This window comes from Taudactylus pleione, unplaced genomic scaffold (assembly GCF_031769625.1).
Source record: "Taudactylus pleione unplaced genomic scaffold, aTauple2 ptg000484l, whole genome shotgun sequence".
Taxonomy (NCBI): domain Eukaryota; kingdom Metazoa; phylum Chordata; class Amphibia; order Anura; family Myobatrachidae; genus Taudactylus; species Taudactylus pleione.
This window is the reverse complement of record NW_028284886.1, coordinates 603,261-628,829: the sequence shown is the minus strand read 5'-3', so window position 1 is coordinate 628,829 and position 25,569 is coordinate 603,261. Positions and strand designations below refer to the sequence as shown.

The 25,569-nt window shown below is 45.7% G+C and overlaps 1 protein-coding gene across 2 annotated transcripts in view; it reads left to right on the top strand.

Annotated features, from left to right (window-relative positions):
- The window catches only part of LOC148502732 (transport and Golgi organization protein 6 homolog), a 110,289-nt gene extending 85,394 nt beyond the window's left edge, over positions 1-24,895 (top strand). Inside the window, exons 16-18 of one of the 2 annotated variants that reach the window (XM_088449379.1) lie at positions 6,536-6,687; positions 7,101-7,214; positions 23,766-24,895. In XM_088449379.1, coding sequence (XP_088305505.1) covers positions 6,536-6,687; positions 7,101-7,214; positions 23,766-23,942 — 443 coding nt within the window. In that variant the 3' untranslated portion in view covers positions 23,943-24,895. The remainder of the gene's footprint in view (positions 1-6,535; positions 6,688-7,100; positions 7,215-23,765) is intronic. The other variant, XM_088449380.1, reaches the window with a different exon arrangement.
- The last annotated feature ends 674 nt before the right edge of the window (positions 24,896-25,569 follow it).

Here is a 25,569-nt window from a genome sequence, read left to right as displayed (position 1 = left end):
CCGCCGCCCCCCTTATGCAGTTCCTTTTATATAATGCCCCCAGTAGTGGTCCGCCTATGTAGTGCTCCCCAGTAATGGTCCCCCTATGCAGTACATCCAGTAGTGAGCCCCCGGTAGTTGCCCCCAGTAGTGAGGCCCCTTGTAGTTGCCCCCAGTAGTGAGCCCCCGGTAGTTGCCCCCAGTAGTGAGCCCCCTTGTAGTTGCCCCCAGTAGTGAGCCCCCTTGTAGTTGCCCCCAGTAGTGAGCACCCTGTAGTTGCCCCAGTAGTGAGCACCCTGTAGTTGCCCCCAGTAGTGAGGCCCCTGTAGTTGCCCCCAGTAGTAGGCCCCTGTAGTTGCCCCCAGTAGTAGGCCCCTGTAGTTGCCCCCAGTAGTAGGCCCCTGTAGTTGCCCCCAGTAGTGATGGCCCGCACCGCGCGCACACACACACAAAAAAACAAACAAACACTTACCTTTATCCCCGCTCCACTGCTGCTGCCATCCATCCCATGTGTCTGCTCCTCGGCACTATGGGAGTGACGTTATGACGTCACTCCCATAGTACACTGCGGGACCCGGAAGACGGAGGGAGCTCCGTCCTCCGGCTACCGCCAGGAGGATAGGAGCCGGGCGCCCGCTGGTAACACAGCGGGCGCCCGGCAAATGGAGGGTGCAGGGGTGCGACCGCACCCCTTGCTCCCTCCGTAGTTACGCCAATGGAGGTGGAGCGCCATTCAGCGGCGCTCCTTCTCCATGCAGCTCCCGGGGACAATGGAGCCAGGTGCCCCCTTCAGTGCTGACGCCCGGCGGCAAATGACTCCATTGTCTCCGGGAGTTACGCCACTGGATTTGAGCCAGTGTCGCTTGTATGTTACCACGGACAATTCTGACCAGACGAGCTGGTCATGATCATTAAGCACCCGTGGTCGGCCACTGCGCTGCCACGGTGCGAGGTAATGCCTTCCATGAGGTATTCCCGGTTCACACGTGACACCGTAGATCAAGGAATGTTGAATGTCCCATCCGCTAACATGCCCCGTTCGAACTCCGATAACTCACATCGCCTATATATACAGTATATATGGAATGAAGGTGCGGCCCTCCTAGCTTAATAAATGCTCCTTGCGGCTGGATATAGTGTCAACGTTTCAGTCTTTTATAAACCCCTTCGCTCCATTGACTTTACCTGTAAGGGGACTTTTTTCATTTTTTGGAGCACGACTGAGAAAGTGACACCTTTTGCTTTCTGTTGGTTCAATGTACATAAACTTTGTTTAAGGCACAAAATTCTTAATAATGTTGTATAAAATGACCTGCAGGCTGTGTGTATAAGGTGTATAGGAAACATAATTGCATTCTGTGTTTAGATTTGGGTCCCATTCCCAATATATCTCATTATGGTATGCAAATTTGTATATTCTCCCTGTGCTTGCGTGGGTTTCCTCCGGGTACTCCGGTTTCCTCCCACACTCCAAAAATATACTGGTAGGTTAATTGGCTCCCAACAAAATTGACCATAGTGTGTATGTGTGTGCGCATGTGATAGGGAACTTAGGGCCTGATTCAGACCCACTCGCGAGCGGCTGTCCGCTTGCAAGTGGGTCGATGGTGTGCACTGCGCATGCGCACGACGGAGGGAGCTCTGTCGTGCGCATGCGCGAGACGCGACGAGCGAAGGACTTTCCTTCACTCGTTGTGTCTGATCAAAGGGGGCGTGCTGTTGATGTTGATTGACAGCACGCCCCCTTTGGTGGGCGTGCCTCCCAGACAGGGGCGTTCCCAAGGGAACGCCTACCGTCAGAAGCCGGCCCCACTGACATCACTAGTGATGTCAGTGGGACTGATAGAGCCAAAATCACTCCGGGCCTTGCGGTTGAGAAACTCAACCGCAGGCTTCGGCTCGCAGTGGCGATGGTCGCGATGGTCAAGACCATCGCGACCATCAACCTGCACGCTCGTATATGCTGTGGGTGGTGACCCACAGCTATACGAGCGTCCAGGAGGACGCTCCATAATTATGGAGGTGGGCCCTGATTCAGAGCGAGCGCTCTGGTCAGAGCGTCCGGCTCTGAATCAGGGCCTTAGATTGTAAGCTCCACTGGGGCAGGGACTGTTGTGAATGGTAAGATATTCTCTGTACAGCGCTGTGGAATATGTGTGCGCTATATAAATAACTGGTAATAAATAATAATAATAATAATAATAAATATTCCAAAATACCGAAAAGTCCGATATCTCAAATACTTCTGGTCCCAAGTAATTTGAATATGAGACACTCAACCTGTATATATAATATGTAAAAAGGCCTATGTAAATAAGTTTACCCCTTATATATTTGGATGAAGCGTTGGCACGATTCAATGTGAATTGTTTCATGGCGCACTGGTACCTCCTATTCACTGGGATGTGGGAGGCCGGGCCGGCATCTCGGAAGGGCAGGACAATCCCTGACATTTCAGGGGAGGAGGTTAAGTATAATATATGTCAAGTTTTTTAGTTTTTTTCTTCTGTTTCATTTAGTTTTGAAATGTGCATTGTCATACTAATTCATAGCATAAAACATCCCTGTCTATGCATTAGACAATATATTGTGTAAACTAACAATGAAAACGGAATTTCCTGAGGACATTTGGGTGAAGAAGTTGTTTTGCTCTTAGGGAGAGTAACATCCTGGGTGTGAGACTTTACAGTTCCTCATGGTGAGTCTTAGTTACTCGGAAGGGGGAAAGAGTGACGGGGGGGGGGGACAAGGAAAGGGGTGGGAGAGAAAGTAAAAGATGTACATATATAAGTGTGTGTGTATATATATATATATATATATATATATAAATGTAAAAGATGCTTGTATATATGTGTGTGTTTGTGTGTGTGTATATATATATATATATATATATATATACACACACACACACACACACACACACACACACACACACACACACACACACAGTCAGGCCATTGTGGTGGTGAATAGAGGCCAAAATATAAAAATTCAGTCAATGTCCCAATATTTATGCACCTGACTATATATATAATATTTGTGTATATATATTTATATATAGAAAAGTAAAAGAAGTGACGGTTAATGCGCCGGATGGTTGATATATCTGTGATTAGTAAATATTTAAGATGTAGAAAGTCTGAGAAAAACTTGTATGAATACACCCCCTGTATTGTTTATGTTAAGGTGGCAGCTGTGTCCAAGAGGAATAGAGCTGTGGTTATCCAGCCCTGAGAGAGAAATGTATAACGATATACTTGGATATTAGCGCCTTCTGGTGTTTAGAATGTATATATGGAACATTGATTATCACATCAAACATAGATAAAGAAATGCATCTTAAAAGCTGGGCATCCACTACACAGTCTTCTGTCAGATATCTGTCCAATCTGGCTGGTTGGAATGAAAACCTGGTAATGTATGAGAGCCAATGACAATCGTCCATATGCTCACAAACACTGGAAAACAGACAAAAATGGTCGTTCAGACAAATTGGTTAAAACACACAAAACCAATTTGACCAATCATTTTTGCCCATTTTCCAGTGTTTAAGACCATATGGTCGATTGTCATTGGCTCCCATACATTACCAGGTTTTCATTCCAACCAGCCAGATTGGACAGCTATCTGACAGATAATTGTATAGTGGATTTGAAAAAATCTCTTATCTTAGTCTCATAAAGTTCATCTTAGGCAGACAAGGTTAGCTATTTATATATACATGGAATCAGTATGATATACCGGCGGACGGGATGTCGGTGGTCAGAAGACTGACAACGGCATCCCGATGTGCAAGATACCAACAAGGGCTGGTAAGTAGGCTAACCCTCCCCCGGCGGTGCCTGTCCCTAACCTCCCCCCGGTGGTGCCTAAACCTAACCCCCCATCCCCGGCCTGGGCTGACTAGTTAGGGGGGATGAATGCTTTGGCCAGGGGACCCCATCAAGTGTCCCCCCTGGCTGTGGCATTACCCCCCTGCTAGTGGAGCCTGGTGCAGGTTCATCAAATATGGGGGACCCCTACATGTTTTCATTCCAAGTTCCATTGCGCTTCATACACAGATACACAAGTGTCACATATCACATTAATGATCACAGTCTGCTGCTGCGTCCTAGTCGCATCGCATTGCGACGTAGCTGCATTTTCCACATAAAATATACCCTATGCTAGCAGTGTAGCACGGGACCTGGCAGCTCTCTTGGCATGTCACGCTGCATGGCTTATTGAGGTTAGATGTATGAGGACACGTCTGTATATTACCATTATCCTGTTTGGGGTCAAGTGCAATAACCGCTTCCAGGAGTAACAGGGACATTTACACATTAGGGCAAAGACTTAAATAAGCTGAAATGTCCTGAAAAACCTAAACTTTCTTGTGCTTCATTCAATAGACAAACACACCCAGACCCAAGCTAAGCCACCTCCAACATGGCTGTCCAGTCACTGACCCAAGCTAAGCCACCTCCAACATGGCTGTCCAGTCACTGACCCAAGCTAAGCCACCTCCAACATGGCTGTCCAGTCACTGACCCAAGCTAAGCCACCTCCAACATGGCTGTCCAGTCACTGACCCAAGCTAAACCACCTCCAACATGGCTGTCCTGTCACTGTAATAGAATAAGGGCACCTAGCTAGACTGTTGGAAATAGGGTCACAGTGGGAACATGTAACTTGGGTCATGTATAGAACAACCTCAGTGCAGAGGTAGTGGGTAGCAAACCCTAATCCAGGCTGACTCCCTTCCCCCTGTCATGCACATACCATTAGGCTGTACAGTCGTTGCCTTTCCCAGTGGTCTCTGCAATGGAAAATCCCCTGGGGATCTGCACGGGGAGGCTGCTGTGAGCCGTATGGATGTATATAAGTATAAAATGTATATGTGTAATTATTAGGCATTGCCTTTATAAATCCCTGTATGAATTTGACTATATAGATATTTATGCTGTTATTTGTGGTGATGTGTCTATAAATACCCCACTTGCGTGTTGTATAGCGTGACAGCATGCTGCTTTTCTGTTTTACTGTAGATGTTGTTATGGTAACCTGATTGTATAATAACAGGTCCTAGTCAATAACGTGCACTTGTAATGTTCTCACAATCAGTGTCATATGGAACTGTAAGTGTATGAGCCTTAGACAGGCGCTCCTTACTGAGGCTTTATGTGGCTGCAGCGTGTTCCTTCAGCATTAGGGGGATTCCATGTTACAGTCCTGGGAGTTTTGCAGTTACCTTTAGTTCTCAGGTTCCAATACCTCTAGTGCAGGGATGGGGAACCTCCTGGCCGGGGGCCGCATAAGGCCCCCGGAATGATTTGGTCTGGCCTTCAGAGCTTTTTTCTGCTAGCCTCATTTGTACCTAGAATGTCACCCTGTAGCCAGAATCTATGCAGCAGTGCTGCCTGGAGCGTCGTTAGGATGCTTCAGATTGTCACACCGCTGCCCTTACAGCTCCCCGGAACATCCTCAGGATGCTTCGGGCATTGCTGTAATCATCAGTGATTGTGGCCACGCCCCATGTGACATCACACGGAGGGGGCATGGCCTAGACCAGGCAGCAAATAATGTTATATATATCAAAATGGCCCTCGGCAGAAAAAAGGTTCCCCATCCCTGCTCTAGTGTATATTCTAATAGTCTATACTGTGATAACACATTGGGCCTCATTCAGGGGTGGGCGCAGTAGCAGCTGGGACTGCGGTTTCTTACACAGCCGTGACTGCATCTTTATGCTAATGCCGCAGCCGACAGGCTTCATGCCAAGATGCCCATTGGCTGCAGCACTAATCCATCCCTGTGCGTATTAAGTAGTGTTCACGCTAAGCTGTTTTAGCAGGGCGCCACGCTGTGTCCGATTTCAAAATGGCAAAATGTGCCCTGCCCTTATGGTGGCGCCCTGCTGAAACAGCCTGCCGGGTGCTGTCCCCACCCACGGGCCACAGTATCCCAAGGAGCGGGGGCAGTTGCAGTGCAGAGCGATGAGGTGAGAGCTTGGGGGCAGCCCAGCATGTCTGTAAGTGGTGGGTACGCCCCTAAGAGTGATGAAAAGAGGGAGTGTCTTAAGGATATGTCCATTTTTCTGGTGACCACGCCCCCTTTTTCGGCATGCGCACAAGTGCCCTTTTTATGTTCCGGCACACAATTAAGATACACCATCGGTCGAACCATCGAAGATTGCATCAGCCTTATGGTGGTGTAGAATCTACTTCTGAACATGGCTGAACACATCACGTCTGCATCTGGCTAGCCCCTCGCACCTGTTATGCAAATTCGATCTGCATCAATGAGCGGCAACCATCGGGACGATTGCGCAGTTCGGATACATGCGCTCACCTCTGACTCGGGAACATCGTCAAACGTTGTGAGCATAACTGCTTACAGCCTGGATCCAGCTCACGTGCAAATATTACAGCGGCAGTGGTCAGCCCTGTCTCACGGTTATAAGGAAAACGTATTTGTTCTCTTAAAATAAGATACTCCCTAAAGGGTGGTTAATTAAAATACAACGAAACTTAATAAAACACCAAGATACATTTACATTCCATTCCATTGCTTGCAGGGGACATGGTTCTCCGGCACAAAGATGCTCTGGTTAACGTCTTTCTGAGAGGTTCCCGGGATCCGGACAGCTCGGTGAGGGCTAGCAGCCTTTCCAACCTTGGTGAGCTCTGCCAGCAGTTACAGCTCTCGCTGGGGCCTATCATCCATGAGGTAGGTTACAGATGTCTTATCGGTGATTCTCTCTAGCCCCACAATAAGGGTAAGGTCACAAGGGTGTTTTAGAACTCTGGTGTCCTGGCCAGGAATCAAGTGTCCTAAAGTGATGATCTGTCCAGTCGGCGAAACGCGGAAGATAATGGAGAAAGCCGTTTTCCTGCCCCATCATAGCGATTCTGCATGCCTCACTTAGTGGGATTGCGATGGTGTGAGAGGGGGAACCACATTCCTGATTTACATTGTTGCACTGAGATGGTGAATTTTCATCATGTCATCACTTTAGAAAGCTGTGGCGTACTGGTAGAAAGCTGACGCATTTCAGAAACACTGACGTGACCTTACTCTAAGGAAACTGCTCTCTACAACTTGTATCTGTACATAGCTTAGATTTATTTCCTCTTCTTCAGGTCAGCTCCTGTTTATCAGCTGTGATTAGTACTGATCCAGAGGCCCAGGTGCGAAGGGCGGCCATTCACGTTGTCGTCCTGCTCCTGAGAGGGCTGAGTGAGCGAGCCACAGAGGTAAATATGTTTTAGAATTAATGATTTACCTAAACGCCTTAGGGGCATATTAATTAGCCGTGAAAAGCCGTTTTCGGCGGAAAAGTATCGCTGATGACGTCATTTCGCCAGGCGAAAACTTATCCCCGTATTCAATTCCAAAGACTTTTCACGTACGCGGAAAGTCAATGCATTGGAATAGGTGAAAAACATTTGCCTATGAAAGCAGGCGAAAAAAGTGCAGAATTGCGGTTTTGTGGTGCAGAGGTGGGGAAACCACCCTGCACCCTTGGGACAGCCCCCCAAAGGTAAACTGCGCCAAAAAAAATCCATTAAAAAAAATGAATAACATCCCCAAAAATTACTTTGAAAAAGGGGGCGATAAAGTACATAGTTGGGGTGCATGTACCCCAAATTTGCTGGGACTAGTTATTTTCTCAGAAAAAATTGCTAAATGCCATTCTTCACCACTTGTGCAAAGACGCTAATTAGCAGCTATTGAGAGCATTTAAGTACCCCAAATAGCTTCAGTAGGGCTGGGGGCATCTACATTGGTCCCAAATGTTAGAGCATCTTTTGGGGGGTGTCAGGGTAATTTCCCCAAATTTGACCCAAATTTGACAGCACTTTTTGCCTGTTTGAGTTTCCCTCGGGTCCTGTTTTCGCATCCTTTGGAATTGAATAGGGCGAAAAGCGGGGCCGCACACGAAAAGTTTTCGCCACCAATACACTCGACGTCGGCGAAAAGTACGGCAGGCGAAACCTTTCCAACTTTTCGCGTCTAGTTGAATATGCCCCTTAATGTTACAATGTGTCTTTAGGATTGTCCTTGTTCCGAGCCTGTATATGTGGCACCAGGCTGTCATTGAGCGAGGCTGGGAATCCTTTGTTTTGCTTCTCAGTATGATTACTGCCTTCAGAGAAAGCAGAAACCTCTGTATTGTCAATGGAATATGCAGAAACATAACCACCAAGCCAACCATTCTTATACCTACGAGGTGAATGGAATCTGGCAGCTGTACAGAGCAGCCCCAGACCTGTGCTGCACAATTCAGTTACTGTTAGATCCTGGTTACACCAAACCTATCAGTGCTGGCAACACACAAACGAGCACTAGATGGATGAAAGCTAATTGCTGATTGGCTGCTGTGGTTTTACTGCAGATTTTCACTGCTGAACAAGGTAAATAACTCTGACGTTATCCTAAACTTTATCAGGGTCTTTCTTGTTAAAAATAAAAAACCCCAAAAATGGTTAGAAAAACATAAAAAATAGACCGCTGTCATCCTTTATACCCTCAGACTGAGGATATGTTTCGATGAAGCATAAATAACACCCGAATAGCAACATATTGGATCTGCTACCCAATGATTGAAGAGCTGGACCCTATAGTGGTTTAGGCCCCTTCCCACATGCATTTGTCAAAAGTGCCCAAAAAATTAGGACTGGTTGGGGTAATCCACGCCCTACTGGGCCTTAGGGTGGAGCATAGGTTGCCTAATGGATGTTCTGGCTATGAATATCCTTTTTCTCACCCTAACATCTTATGTACAGAGACAGCTCTGGACTTTCTGCGTACATTGGAGTACAGAAGACATATCTGGGGCACCTATAATCTAGGAGGGGTTGGGTATGGGATGCCTGTGGTCAGAATACCAACAGCGGCATCCCGACAGTCAGAATTCCGACCCAACTAGGTAAGTACCCTAACCCTCCCCTCCCGCAGCCTAATCCTAACCCCCTGCAACCTAACCCCTCCCTGCCTCCTAACCCTCCCCCCATACCTGCAGCCTAACCCTCCCCCTAGTACCTAAACGTAACCCTTTCCCTACCGTTTGGATGCTGGCGATCAGGATCCTGCTGTCGAGATACCGGCAGGGGCGTTTCTAGAGAGGAGGGGGCCCATGTGCAGTCTCCTACACGGTCCCCCTCCTCTCTGCCCGGCGGGCAGCAGCGCACCGAGCTGTGTGCGGCCAGCGCCAGAGTTATAGACTGTGGGCACTAGAGTGTGCCCAGAGTCTATAGCGTATGCACAGGTCACTGGGAAAATGGGCGTGCCGGCCATTGTCCCTGTACAGCGCATGCGCAAACGACGGGAAAATGGCCGCCATGGCAATTTTCCAGTCGTTTTACAGCGCCGGACGCCCCCGCCGACGTGGGACTCCGGAGAGGTAAGTATTATTATGGATGCAGGGTGTGTGGTGCGGGGCTGATTACACTTTGGGGTTTCACTAATTGATTGATAGAAAGTGATTTGTTCTAAGCTGCGTCATTTGTTTTATGGTTTTTTTTTCTTCAAAATGTCTGAAATGTGGTTTTAGTCACATTTTAAACCTCTTAGTTGGCAGCAAAAGCCCCCTTATTTTTTAGCTAGAAACCCCATCCCATAACCAGTAATACGTCATATTTAAAATTTTATTAACTGTTCCATTATAGGCTTTCCTCAGTTACATTTTTTCTTTCAACGCTTGAATCATTTGCTAATGTCATGTTATGGAAATGAATGTCCTGTCCTTTCAGTACTACAGTAATGAGATGCCACTAGTGCAGGAATTACTGTAACATGTTTCATTGTACAGATTATAAATACAGAGCTGGTCCCGTTGTTTAATCCTTACCCTTATAGGTTACTGCGAGACAGTCATGTGACAGCGTTGTGTAATCCTTAACCTTATAGGTTACTGCGAGACAGTCTTGTTACAGAGCGTTGTGTAATCCTTACCCTTATAGGTTACTGTGAGACAGTCATGTTACAGAGCGTTGTGTAATCCTTACCCTTATAGGTTACTGCGAGACAGTCATGTTACAGAGCGTTGTGTAATCCTTACCCTTATAGGTTACTGCGAGACAGTCTTGTTACAGAGCGTTGTGTAATCCTTACCCTTATAGGTTACTGTGAGACAGTCATGTTACAGAGCGTTGTGTATTCCTTACCCTTATAGGTTACTGCGAGACAGTCATGTTACAGAGCGTTGTGTAATCCTTACCCTTATAGGTTACTGCGAGACAGTCTTGTTACAGAGCGTTGTGTAATCCTTACCCTCATAGGTTACTGCGAGACAGTCATGTTACAGAGCGTTGTGTAATCCTTACCCTTATAGGTTACTGCGAGACAGTCTTGTTACAGAGCGTTGTGTAATCCTTACCCTTATAGGTTACTGTGAGACAGTCATGTGACAGCGTTGTTTAATCCTTACCCTTATAGGTTACTGCGAGACAGTCATGTTACAGAGCGTTGTGTAATCCTTACCCTTATAGGTTACTGTGAGACAGTCTTGTTACAGAGCGTTGTGTAATCCTTACCCTTATAGGTTACTGTGAGACAGTCTTGTTACAGAGCGTTGTGTAATCCTTACCCCCATAGGTTACTGCGAGACAGTCTTGTTACAGAGCGTTGTGTAATCCTTACCCTTATAGGTTACTGCGAGACAGTCTTGTTACAGAGCGTTGTGTAATCCTTACCCTTATAGGTTACTGCGAGACAGTCTTGTTACAGAGCGTTGTGTAATCCTTACCCCCATAGGTTACTGCGAGACAGTCTTGTTACAGAGCGTTGTGTAATCCTTACCCTTATAGGTTACTGCGAAACAGTCTTGTTACAGAGCGTTGTGTAATCCTTACCCTTATAGGTTACTGCGAGACAGTCATGTTACAGAGCGTTGTGTAATCCTTACCCTTATAGGTTACTGCGAGACAGTCTTGTTACAGAGCGTTGTGTAATCCTTACCCTTATAGGTTACTGTGAGACAGACTTGTTACAGAGCGTTGTGTATTCCTTACCCTTATAGGTTACTGCGAGACAGTCTTGTTACAGAGCGTTGTGTAATCCTTACCCTTATAGGTTACTGCGAGACAGTCATGTTACAGAGCGTTGTTTAATCCTTACCCTTATATGTTACTGCGAGACAATCATGTGACAGCGTTGTGTAATCCTTACCCTTATAGGTTACTGCAAGACAGTCATGTGACAGCGTTGTGTAATCCTTACCCTTATAGGTTACTGCGAGACAGTCTTGTTACAGAGCGTTGTGTAATCCTTACCCTTATATGTTACTGCGAGACAATCATGTGACAGCGTTGTGTAATCCTTACCCTTATAGGTTACTGCGAGACAGTCATGTGACAGTGTTGTGTAATCCTTACCCTTATAGGTTACTGCGAGACAGTTATGTGACAGCGTTGTGTAATCCTTACCCTTATAGGTTACTGCGAGACAGTCTTGTTACAGAGCGTTGTGTAATCCTTACCCTTATAGGTTACTGCGAGACAGTCATGTGACAGCGTGGTGTAATCCTTACCCTTATAGGTTACTGCGAGACTGTCTTGTTACAGAGCGTTGTGTAATCCTTACCCTTATAGGTTACTGCGAGACAGTCTTGTTACAGACCGTGGTGTAATCCTTACCCTTATAGGTTACTGTGAGACAGTCATGTTACAGAGCGTTGTGTAATCCTTACCCTTATAGGTTACTGCGAGACAGTCATGTTACAGAGCGTTGTGTAATCCTTACCCTTATAGGTTACTGCGAGACAGTCATGTTACAGAGCGTTGTGTAATCCTTACCCTTATAGGTTACTGCGAGACAGTCATGTTACAGAGTGTTGTGTAATCCTTACCCTTATAGGTTACTGCGAGACAGTCTTGTTACAGAGCGTTGTGTAATCCTTACCCTTATAGGTTACTGCGAGACAGTCATGTTACAGAGTGTTGTGTAATCCTTACCCTTATAGGTTACTGCGAGACAGTCTTGTTACAGAGCGTTGTGTAATCCTTACCCTTATAGGTTACTGTGAGACAGTCATGTGACAGCGTTGTTTAATCCTTACCCTTATAGGTTACTGCGAGACAGTCATGTTACAGAGCGTTGTGTAATCCTTACCCTTATAGGTTACTGTGAGACAGTCTTGTTACAGAGCGTTGTGTAATCCTTACCCTTATAGGTTACTGTGAGACAGTCTTGTTACAGAGCGTTGTGTAATCCTTACCCCCATAGGTTACTGCGAGACAGTCTTGTTACAGAGCGTTGTGTAATCCTTACCCTTATAGGTTACTGCGAGACAGTCTTGTTACAGAGCGTTGTGTAATCCTTACCCTTATAGGTTACTGCGAGACAGTCTTGTTACAGAGCGTTGTGTAATCCTTACCCCCATAGGTTACTGCGAGACAGTCTTGTTACAGAGCGTTGTGTAATCCTTACCCTTATAGGTTACTGCGAAACAGTCTTGTTACAGAGCGTTGTGTAATCCTTACCCTTATAGGTTACTGCGAGACAGTCATGTTACAGAGCGTTGTGTAATCCTTACCCTTATAGGTTACTGCGAGACAGTCTTGTTACAGAGCGTTGTGTAATCCTTACCCTTATAGGTTACTGTGAGACAGACTTGTTACAGAGCGTTGTGTATTCCTTACCCTTATAGGTTACTGCGAGACAGTCTTGTTACAGAGCGTTGTGTAATCCTTACCCTTATAGGTTACTGCGAGACAGTCATGTTACAGAGCGTTGTTTAATCCTTACCCTTATATGTTACTGCGAGACAATCATGTGACAGCGTTGTGTAATCCTTACCCTTATAGGTTACTGCAAGACAGTCATGTGACAGCGTTGTGTAATCCTTACCCTTATAGGTTACTGCGAGACAGTCTTGTTACAGAGCGTTGTGTAATCCTTACCCTTATATGTTACTGCGAGACAATCATGTGACAGCGTTGTGTAATCCTTACCCTTATAGGTTACTGCGAGACAGTCATGTGACAGTGTTGTGTAATCCTTACCCTTATAGGTTACTGCGAGACAGTTATGTGACAGCGTTGTGTAATCCTTACCCTTATAGGTTACTGCGAGACAGTTATGTGACAGCGTTGTGTAATCCTTACCCTTATAGGTTACTGCGAGACAGTCTTGTTACAGAGCGTTGTGTAATCCTTACCCTTATAGGTTACTGCGAGACAGTCATGTGACAGCGTGGTGTAATCCTTACCCTTATAGGTTACTGCGAGACTGTCTTGTTACAGAGCGTTGTGTAATCCTTACCCTTATAGGTTACTGCGAGACAGTCTTGTTACAGACCGTGGTGTAATCCTTACCCTTATAGGTTACTGTGAGACAGTCATGTTACAGAGCGTTGTGTAATCCTTACCCTTATAGGTTACTGCGAGACAGTCATGTTACAGAGCGTTGTGTAATCCTTACCCTTATAGGTTACTGCGAGACAGTCATGTTACAGAGTGTTGTGTAATCCTTACCATTATAGGTTACTGCGAGACAATCATGTGACAGCGTTGTGTAATCCTTACCCTTATAGGTTACTGTTAGACAGTCATGTTACAGAGCGTTGTGTTGACAATAAAATTCCTTTCAAAGGAAATCTGTTAGGAAAATATTTTTTAATATATAAAATTAAGCAATATATTAAAAATTACACAAGTTTTTAGGCGCTCACTGAGCAAGGCGGGCACATGGAAAATTTGCAACCAATCAGATCTGTCTTGATTTATATCCTATTACAATGGTTCTCGAACTCGGTAAGGACCCTACACATTTTCCAGGTCACCCAGCAGGTGCACAGGTGTAATCATTACTCACTGACACATTTTAAAAGATCCACAGGTGGAGCTAATTATTTCACCTGTGATTCTGTGAGGAGACCTGGAAAACATGCACTGTTTGGGGTCCTGAGGGCTGAGTTTGAGAACTTGTGCCCTATTAGATTTGATTAGACTATGATCAGACTAAGGACCTCATTCAGAGCCGCTCGCAAAATGCGAGCACTCGCTCTGAATGAGGGCGGCCGCATCCATTTTCTGATCCGGCCTCCTGGCTGCTCGCTAGGCTGTGGGTTACCACCCACAACTTTAACGAGCGACCAAGATGATGGTCGCGATGGTACAGACCATCGCGACCATCGGGGCTTGCGACGAGACCCATGTGGTAGGGTCTCATCTGCCGCAAGCCCCAGAGAGCTTTTGGCTCTAATAGAGCCGGAAGCTCTCCCACTGACATCACTGGTGGCAGGCATTCGCTTGGGAACGCCTCTGTTTGTGATGCCACCCCCCCGCCACGCCTACAAAATGGGGCGAGCTGTCGATCAACATCGACAGCCGCCCCTTTTGTAGTGAGCCACGGAGCGAGAGAATTTCTCTCTCGCTCTGGAGCTTGCGCACGCGCAGTACGCCCGCTGCGCGTGTGCACAGTCAAACATCGATCCGCTTGCGAGCACGTCTGAATGAGACCCTAAGTTCATTGGCAGATTACCGCAATTTCTGTGCATGTGGTCACCTGCCAATCGCAATAAGGCATTGTGACTAGAGATGAGCAGTTTGGTTTCGGCTCAGATCTTCCTGCCCTGTTCGGATCCCAGAACGAGGCAAAATGTAATCTTTCACGGACATCTCGACACAGAGATCCGAACTCTGGGCCTGATTCAGAGCCGCTCGTAAGCGGCCGCTCGTTCGTTCCGACCGATGTTCGCACAACTGCGCATGCGTACGGATTTTAATATGCATGCGCGAACCAGTCAGTGCGGCCGAAAATCGTGTGCTCGCTAAATAGCAAATGCCTGCTATTTTGAGTGACAGAATGAGGCGTATGTGGGTGGTAACAGGGGAAGGTGCTTGAAAACGGGGAGTGGAGATCAGAACGCAGGCGTGCCTAAAGGTCAAAACGGGCGTTTTAAGGGTGTGCATAATTACTAAAGCAGCATCATCGACCACGTCACTTGGTTGTTTTATAGTTAGAACTGCTTGCATGATTGTGGTAGGAAAAACCAACCACAAGAATAGCGAGCAGTTCATACGCCGTCCGATGTACTCGATTAATCTAATATATAGCGGACATGATGTATTATGCGAGCGGCCAGGGGGCGTTTTTTTCAAAATTACGTTTGCATGGTTTGTTCGCTCGTTCAGACATAGAGGCGTGAACAGACCGCAAAGAGCGAACGGTTAATTTAAATAGCCAGCCCCTTTTTCTGGACAAGCGAGCGCAAATAGCGTCCGGCTTTGAATCAGGCCCTCTGTGGGAAGATCCCAGCCAAAACCAGAGTTCTCATCTCTAATTGAAACCGATTGGACATAGGGCCTGCTTCAGCGGCTGCGATCACACAGGCAGGTCTGCTGCGAAAATATGCTAATGTTTGCAATCGCACAGCCAGCATAGAGACGCCCACTACCGCTATCTCGTATCCGTAAAAACTTGCTGTCCTGCGTATACATCGGTAACATTGAGTAACATCGGTCCCTCATGCACAATTACAGCAGTTCTGACCTCGCAGTGGCTAATTTATGCACGCCAATGTAACGGTGTTCACACAGACAGGCACGCCTGTGTTTCTCCGACCACTCCCCCGTCACCACCCCCATATGCTGACGTCCCTACACTCACTCTACGATGGCTTTGTTTCTGCTTGCGTCATCGCAGTGCGATCGCACTGCAATCATGCGCAGATGCACTGCGGTGCGTACCCATGTGCAGTATGCATCATCGATCGATCTGCGCACGCAGTTGCAATTGGGATCCATGCTGAATTAGCCCCATAGTCATTCAGCTTGTGAATGAACAGATCTTTGCAATTTAATCTTCAGTGTGTTTCCCGCCAAATTTGTAAAAGATGAGATCATGACATCAATACAAACCTGATGTGATCTGAGACAAAAAAAAATCCTTGGGCAATGTACTTAAGAGATCGGTGACGATAACAAGAAACTGTACACAATACAGATAGCAAAGCTTCATAATATTTAACTTCCATACAACACATCACACCTGTCGTACAATTTTATGTACAGTTTGCAGGTCTCTGGTTGAGCAGACCTACGTTTAATGGTGAATACACACGGTCAGATTTTCTGTCAGATCTGAATGATAACGATTTTAAAAATCGTTCATATCTGACAGAAAATCTAACGTGAGCCTTCAACGATGAACGATGCGCGTTCCTGATTGTCAGATATCTGACATCTGATGTGTTTGCAGTCAGATTTGGATTATTCCATTCATTTGAATGCAGTCAGAAATCGTTCAATCTTTCATATCGTTGGCCAAATCGTTCATCTGACACATCTGACCGCGTGTATGCACCATATATCTGCTTCAAATGACTGTGCACTCTGCAGCGTAAAACTCCATGCATGGAACCCGGCTGCCCATCTCAGCCTTTGCTTCCATTGAAGGATCTTGAAATGACGTTTACGGTTTCCTGCGCCAGGATCGTTATACACAACACTCAGGGTGCTGGTGCAAAGTTGGGAGCAAAGTGGGCAGAACTTACTGAAAAAAAAAGAGAGTGCACGGACAAATACCAGCATACGTGCCTAGTTTCCACTTAGTCATCATCCTTGTGTATTTGCCCCTTATGTGCAGACAATACACCTCCTAACAGGTGTACATGTTATTTGCTAGTTTCCTCTGCCTGGTTCCCTTATATGTACACTTACTTTTGAATGTCAGAGACTCATTACAGTCCCGTCAGGGTTAATTTCATTCTGCGTAGTACAAGCAGCCTGTGTGTATGAGTATTTTAAGCTCGGCTCCTGCACGAATTCAATTTCTTAATTACCCACTGTGATAAACTGCCAATTTCTGCTGCTCTGTTCATTTCTCATGATGAGGGGGGCAGAGGAGGCGCTTCCCGGGCTTCTATTTATAGGCTCGCTGCAGAAATGTATTCAAATAGGAGAGAAAGTCTCGGGTGCTAACAAAAGTGTAAATCCAAGAGCAGATCGCGCAGGTGCACAGATAATCTCGTTCTGATGCCCGCAATCATGTTTGACAGGCACTATGCCGTGCCCAGTCTTAAGGTGCCTATCCACTGGAAGGCAGGCAAAAGACTGCACGATGACGACATTGTAAGCGTGCAGACGTTTGTCAGTCTGTGATGAGCCTGCACTGAGCGAGCAGTCGTTCAGTGCAGGCTCATCAATCATCTGCTAACGTGCTGAACCCGGCGTTATCGTCAGGTTGACCAACATGTTTGTCCGATGATAGATGTCTACAAGACCAATTTTTTATACAATCTGCAAACGATTATCGAACGAACGATATAGTTATCGTTCAATTGCTCATTTTAATCGTCTAGTGTATAGGCACCTTTAGATTACCTCGTAAAAATATGTATTTGTCATTAAACATGTTTATTCCAAATATAATAAGAAATGTAGATATTTTATACATCAATAATAATTTCAATACTATGGTAATAGTCCCTTTCATGCTAAGGGGAGCGAGTGGGGTAAATTACAGTTGCCGCGGTGTGGAAACATCGGCAACGGCGCCTTAGGTCGCCCCAATCTAGCAGCTGATTTGCGGATTGTACTGCGCATCCCCGTGAGACTGCTCGCAGCTAATCGAATGGACGCCTAATTGTAGCTCAATTGTAACCCCTAAAACTTATATAAGTGACCTTTCTCTCTATCAAATTTCAGTAGTCTGTGGCTCGCCAGCTGTCACAGACTACAAGTCCCAGCACAACCTGTCAAAATTCTCAGAATTGTTAGAGAGCTACAGATGTGTCTTCCTACATCTATCCTCAATACGCCGCACAGCGCGACTTGCCTGGCGTGAGTGAGCCGCCAGGTCCAGTGCTACACTGCTAGCGTATGGCGTTGTTTTTTTATTTTCCTTCCCGAAAGTGAGTCTTAGGCGCAACGAGATGCAACTAGGACGCACCAGGAGACTCTGCTGATTAATTTAATATGCAACAATTGTATAGCTGTGTGTGACAGTGTATGTAAACGGCACTTGGCGTGGAACAAATCTGTGGACGCTGCATGGAAGCATTTTATAGGCTGATGCAGAGACTACGTCGCACACAGCTATAAAAGTGCCGCTTATCAAATGAATCCAGGCAGTCTGCTGCTGCGTCCTAGTCACATTGCATTGCGGCTTAGACGCATTATCGGCAAAAAAAATTAGAAAGACAGCCGGCGCTGGCACGGGACTTAGGGCCTGATTCAGAGCCGGACGCTCTGACCAGAGCGCTCGCTCTGAATCAGGGCCCTCCTCCATTAAAATGGAACGTCCTCCTGGACGCTCGTATAGCTGTGGGAGACCACCCACAGCATATACGAGCGTCCAAAAAGATGGTCACGATGGTCTTGACCATCGCGACCATCAGACTTGCGACGGAAACCCTGCGGTAGGGTTTCCCAGCCACAAGCCCTGGAGTGATTTTGGCTCTATCAGAGCCAAAATCACTCCCACTGACATCACTAGTGATGTCAGTGGGACCGGCTTCAGACGGTAGGCGTTCCCATGGGCACGCCCCCAGCACGCCCACCAAAGGGGGCGTGCTGTCAGTCACCATCGACAGCACGCCCCCTTTGGTGCGAGACCCGGAGCGACAGCATGGCTGTTGCAGTCCGGGTCTCGCGCATGCGCACGACGGAGCTCCCTCCGTCGTGCGCATGCGCAGTGGGGAACATCGACCCACTTGCGAGCGTACTGCCGCTTGCGAGTGGGTCTGAATGACCCCCTTAGCATGCCGAGAGGGGCTGTTTGGCGCAGCTGCAGCAAAGATGTGCGAGGACACGTATGTATAAAATCCGTATGCCTAATTTGCTGAAAACCCATCGTTTGCCTTAACTGTGTGTCACATAGGGCTACGTGGTGACTGCAGGAGGACAGGATATTTCTGTGACTGATTCTGCAATGAGGAGCATTATACACTAGTTTATCAGCAGCGCGGTGTCAGCTCAGGCCTTGATTTCACATCTTATCCTGCTTAGTGCTCAATCCAAGCTACGATATGCCATCCTTCCATCACCCCAGGGGTCCCAAAGCCTCCGAGCCTCATGAGTTTGGCTGCTTATATCAGGGCTGGACTAATTACTGCCATAGAGATTCCTGTAACGCAGGAGACTTAGAGCTACAGGATTTTTTTCATTTTATGTCCAATTTTTTTTATCCCTAACACTCTTGTTAAATTACAGGTTTTTTTTCTGCTACGAAGCTCCTCTCACTCCCCAACGCTCTCATCTATGAACCCCTGTTTAGAAGGATTGTTTGTACATACACATATAACTATAACAATGTTTTACTATCTGATCTCTGCCCTGTGCGTAGATGCTCCCCGTCTCAGCCTCTATAGTGCCTATTGATTTTTCCTTTTTGCACTTGTCTGCAATTTCTTTGACACCAGGCACAATCTATAAAGGTATCCCTGACTCCTCCAGAGGTCAATAAAAGACAATTCACAACTAGAAGCGTAGAGTTAACCCTATAGTACATCCATGGGTTATTGTGTCCTTGGGTGTAATGTGTATGTATGTCAGGATTTCAAGGATGTTTTATTGCATCGCTTTGTTACTTTATGCATGTTTGTCTCCGATAAAATGTATTATTGTAGCCTGTAGTCAGAGAACCTTTGGTGACTTCTGCTCTGCACTAAACCCTGGATGGGCGAAATACAGCACTCGGGCCTTTTACAATTGGTTCTAGCCCATGCATCTCGTCCCTCCGCAGCCTGTAATGTAGTCCGCAAAGTATTTAGCAACACAATGCAAAAGGTTTCTAAAAGCTTTAGGGGCCCCATTCAGAGATGTACACTATTCCGATATTTACACAGTTGAGCGATTATCGGTGGACTGTGTGTGCGTCACAGTTGCAATGCTGCTCGTAGAGGGGTTTTCTTAGCAGAATGACTGACTGTTTGGCAGGGAGTGGCGTCTGCTATCCCGTACACAGATAAAGTGGTTCCTACATCTCTGTTCAGGCGGCCATTCTGCGTAACCATAGGAAAGATCTGCGTATTTGTACGCACTTGCCGGGATCTGCAAAGCCGGCGGTCTCCCGTGCCTCATGCAGAGTTTTACAAAATTCCAGAAGGAACGGTTTACTGTAGTGAATTTCTTTCTGCTGTATGTTTTCTACCAACAAAGTATTTAAGACTTGGGCAGCGGTCAAGAAATTGTGGAGTAGAAACAGTTCTCGTAGTTGAATGTATGTAAATGTTAAGACTGACTGGTGTAAAATTGCCACAAAGTTAGGATCTCTATGAGAGTAGAGTACTAAAGAGGACTAGAGGTATCTTAGCTGACCCTAGTCATCTGAATTCTATGGTTTTGGAAAGGTTACTATCTAATAAATGTTTGAGGAGTGTGTGCGGTTATATAATCATGTTTTCCCAACATCTGTTCCGTTTACTGAACTGTCAAAAAGCACCGACTTGGGCCTGGTCCTCTGCTCTCACTGTCACTTATTCATTTTTTTTGGCAGGGTTTTTTATTTTACATAGCCATGGTTTCCGATCGGTTGTCATAGCAGCAGAACAGGTCGTAGTCACAGCTAGGCCGAAGCTTTTACGCTCAGCTGGTTTCCATGGCGACGCATATAATCTGTTCCAGACGGAGCGGCACGTGTATGCTATGAGGCTTATTTCACTGACAAGAAGTGTAAAGTCTTTGCATGGAATGGCATTGAGAGAGATGGTAGTAGTGATAATAGCTCACTGCTGCTGCTGCCATCTCTGTGTGACTGCTGGGCACACTGATCCCAATGGTCACTTTCCTGGACCATGGTGGAGATGTATCAAATCTTGGAAAGAGATGAAGTACTAACCAGCTTCTAACTGTCATTATTCAAACACAGCCTGTAACGTGACAGAGGCTTATTGGTTGGTACTTATCTCACTCCACTTTATTTTTCTCCAAGGCTTGATACATCTCTCCCCCTTACATCTCCTCCACTACCCACACTATCTGGATCAGTTTCACCAGACCGCCAGACTTTTTCTCTCAGGCATCCTGTTTCCCCATCCTTTATCATCTCTCCTATTTCCCCATCCTTTATCATCTCTCCTATTTCCCCATCCTTTATCATCTCTCCTATTTCCCCATCCTTTATCATCTCTCCTGTTTCCTCATCCTTTATCATCTCTCCTATTTCCCCATCCTTTATCATCTCTCCTATTTCCCCATCCTTTATCATCTCTCCTGTTTCCTCATCCTTTATCATCTCTCCTGTTTCCCCATCCTTTATCATCTCTCCTGTTTCCCCATCCTTTATAATGATCTCTCCTATTTCCCCATCCTTTATCATCTCTCCTATTTCCTCATCCTTTATCATCTCTCCTGTTTCCCCATCCTTTATCATCTCTCCTATTTCCCCATCCTTTATAATGATCTCTCCTATTTCCCCATCCTTTATCATCTCTCCTGTTTCCCCATCCTTTATCATCTCTCCTGTTTCCTCATCCTTTATCATCTCTCCTGTTTCCCCATCCTTTATCATCTCTCCTGTTTCCCCATCCTTTATCATCTCTCCTATTTCCCCATCCTTTATCATCTTTCCTATTTCCCCATCCTTTATCTCTCCTATTTCCCCATCCTTTATCATCTCTCCTATTTCCTCATCCTTTATCATCTCTCCTATTTCCCCATCCTTTATCATCTCTCCTATTTCCCCATCCTTTATCATCTCTCCTGTTTCCCCATCCTTTATAATGATCTCTCCTATTTCCCCATCCTTTATCATCTCTCCTATTTCCTCATCCTTTATCATCTCTCCTGTTTCCCCATCCTTTATCATCTCTCCTATTTCCTCATCCTTTATCATCTCTCCTATTTCCTCATCCTTTATCATCTCTCCTATTTCCCCATCCTTTATCATCTTTCCTATTTCCTCATCCTTTATCATCTCTCCTGTTTCCCCATCCTTTATCATCTCTCCTGTTTCCCTATCCTTTATCATCTCTCCTGTTTCCCCATCCTTTGTCATCTCTCCTGTTTCCCCATCCTTTGTCATCTCTCCTGTTTCCCCATCCTTTATCATCTCTCCTGTTTCCCCATCCTTTATCATCTCTCCTGTTTCCCCATCCTTTATCATCTCTCCTGTTTCCCCATCCTTTATAATGATCTCTCCTATTTCCCCATCCTTTGTCATCTCTCCTATTTCCCCATCCTTTATCATCTCTCCTGTTTCCCCATCCTTTATCATCTCTCCTATTTCCCCATCCTTTATAATGATCTCTCCTATTTCCCCATCCTTTATAATGATCTCTCCTATTTCCCCATCCTTTATCATCTCTCTTGTTTCCCCATCCTTTATCATCTCTCCTGTTTCCCCATCCTTTATAGTGATCTCTCCTATTTCCCCATCCTTTATCATCTCTCCTGTTTCCCCATCCTTTATCATCTCTCCTATTTCCCCATCCTTTATAATGATCTCTCCTGTTTCCCCATCCTTTATCATCTCTCCTGTTTCCCCATCCTTTATCATCTCTCCTATTTCCTCATCCTTTATCATCTCTCCTATTTCCCCATCCTTTATAATGATCTCTTCTATTTCCCCATCGTTTATCATCTTTCCTGTTTCCCCTTCCTTTATCATCTCTCCTATTTCCCCATCCTTCGCTCCAACATAGATTTCCTCTACTATAAAGTCAGGTTTTATCTCCCAACATTGCCATGCAAACATGCTTTACTTATTTATTATCCACCCATTCTTATAACCCCTGCTTTACTGCTTGTAACTCACTGTTCTGGCTACTTGCACCACCTTCCCCTTGCTCCAGAGGTTTCCAAACTCCGCCATTACAGTCCACGTTTTAAGGATATCTATGCGTGAGCATAGGTAACTTAATTAGTACCTCAGTAAATTTGATTTAACCATCTGGACTCAAGCATGGATATCCTTAAAACCTGGACTGTAATGGGGAGTTTGGGAACCTCTGCCTTACTCTCTCACAGCCCATTTGGCTTTGTCATCTACTACAGAGAGAAAATTGACACCAATCACCAAGATATCTCTTCTTGCCGGACCCCGCACAACACACCCACCTTCTCCTACACCCATATCATCATCTCATCACCCTACAACCTGCCCTTGCTTACCTATGTTCTTTGCCCTCTCTCCCACACTGGATGTACACCTCTTCAGCCTGTCTATTTCCACTGGCCTATTCTCCCACTGGGATGTAGTTAGATTATTGGCGGCCGGGATGCCAGTCGTCGGAATCCCGACAGTGGAAACCCGACCTGGGACTAAAGATAGGTGTCAAAATCCCGACGCCTACTTTTAGCCCCACGCCAAAATCCCAAAAGCCGGCATCCCGAACGAAGGTACGCTGGGTTTCTTAGCCCTTAGCTGCGGTGGTGGGGGGGGGGAGGTTTAGGCATCCCTGGGGGGACTTAGGGTTAGGCACCCACCGGGGATGGTTAGACAACATGGAGGGGGCACCCCCGGGGGAAGGTTAGAGTTAGGCACCCCCCCAGGAAGGTTAGGTTTAGGATGCTGGAAAGGGGGGAGTTAGGGTTAGGCACTAGGGGGGGAGGTTAGGCGCCACTAAGGGAGGGTTAGTAGGGGAGAGGGGTAGGGATAGCATACTTACCACCCCTGTCGGGATCTTCAGATATCGGGATGCCGCTGTCAGGACTATTGAGCCGCCGGTATTCCCTCCCAGTGGTGTACAATATGTTTATGCAATTAAAATAAATATAAATGACCACAAAAATAATATTATAGTCTTTATTTTTTTACATGTTTTGTTGGAAGCTGGAGTCCCCACTAAATACTGTTATGATGTGTGTTCTCCTCGTTGAAAGATGTCTCTGACCCTCCTCTCCCACGTGTTCCCCCAGGTATTACGTGACGTGCTCCGGGACTTGTACCGCTTGTTGAAATTTGTGGTGCGGTGCGAGTCGGACTCTGTGTCTGTACTGCACGCACAGCTCGCACTGGAGGAATTGGACACCATCATGAGGGCGATTCTGTTCCCCCCACAGAAACTGGAGAAGAAAATTATTGTTTTACCTTAAGAAATGTGAAACCCATCCTGGAAATATCTCTGTATATGTGTGTGACAGAAAGGGGCATTTTGGAGGCTTAGACAGCTCTGTTCCCACAACAGCAGCAATAAGGATTTTAACTGGACATTATCTTTATTATTATCCTACAATGTTTTATAATGTTGCTTCATTACCTAAATTGTGTTTTTAAAAACACACAATAACTTGTAGTAAAGGTAATGCTATTTGTGGTATAAATGTGATTAGAGGTCATTCTATTCTTTAGAGGAGCATTGGTTACACACAAAGAAGGGTAGACAATTAGAGGCGAAAAGTCAGAATATTTTGGCCTGTTGACTTTCCGCCTCATTTGCCTGTTTCAGAGGCGAAATCATTCCGTGCGTTCCCCGATTTTCGCCTAATTCGATTGCAAAATAGGCGAAAAGGGAATTAGGCGAATGCGGAACAGGCGAAAAGTACTGAAAGAATTGGGGAAATCAGTCTGTACCCCAGAAAAAGATGCACTAACAGGAAATCAATATAGATGTGTACTAATAGCCCTAATAAAGCTATTTTGTGTACTTAAGTTGTGTAAATTGCTTGCTATTAGCATCTTTGTAAAAGAATAGCATTAAGCAGTATTTTTTGGTGAAAATAAGTAGTCCAGTGAAATTCGGGGTACTTGAAAATGGGCGCTAGCATATTTGTATGTCTCTAAAGTGAACTTTTTAAAAACGTGAAAAATCCACCTGCTGCGTGCACCTGCAATCCCAAAAACACCTGACCCATCCTTGCAGCACCCCATGAAACCTATTGCGCTCATTTTTATGCTTGTCCCCCCACTATTTACATTTTTACCTCAAAAATTCAATTTTTTTTTTTGGGGTGTTCTTAGGATTTTTTTTTTTTTTCAGATTTGTCTTTTGGGGGGCTGTACCAAGGGTTCTGAGTAGTTTCCCCACGTTCGCAACCCAAAATAAAGATTTTGTACTTCTTTTCACCTGCTATTGATTGGAGAATCTTTTTTGGAGAATTCAATGCATCGAGTTTCCGTTTAGGCGAAATTGTCCTGGAATTGAATTTGGCGAAATTTAAAAAAAAAAAAAACAGGCGAAAAAGGCTTTTCGTCTCTAATTGAATATGGCCCAAACTTCCCAGGTAAAATATAATTTTACTGCGTGCAGTACCTCTTGCTGGCCACTGGGGTAATTTACAACGTGGTCTTGAGAACACTTTTACTTATTTATTAACCGTTTCTTGTATAGTGCAACATATTTCCTTATACGCGTTTTACAATTGGAAACATTGAACAAAAATAGGTAATAACAGATAGACATAGAGGTAGGAAGGCCCTGCTTGCAAGCTTACAATCCATAGGGATATGGGCATTGATACACAAGGATAGGTGCTATATATTCCATTTTGGTCTAGCCAGAATGCAGAGTTTCTTGGTGGGCTTTATGATCCAGTCACACAGGAATGTTGGCCAAATGTCAGGAGGATATGCAAGAAAGACTGTGTGAGGTTGTGTGTGGACTGTGAAAGGGGATCTAATTAGCTGTGGAAGCTATGAAGGTTATGCGGGCTGTTCAGGAATCTGGAGTCTGAAGAGGTGAGTTTTCAGGGAACAGTTGAATGTTTGGAGACTAGATGAAAG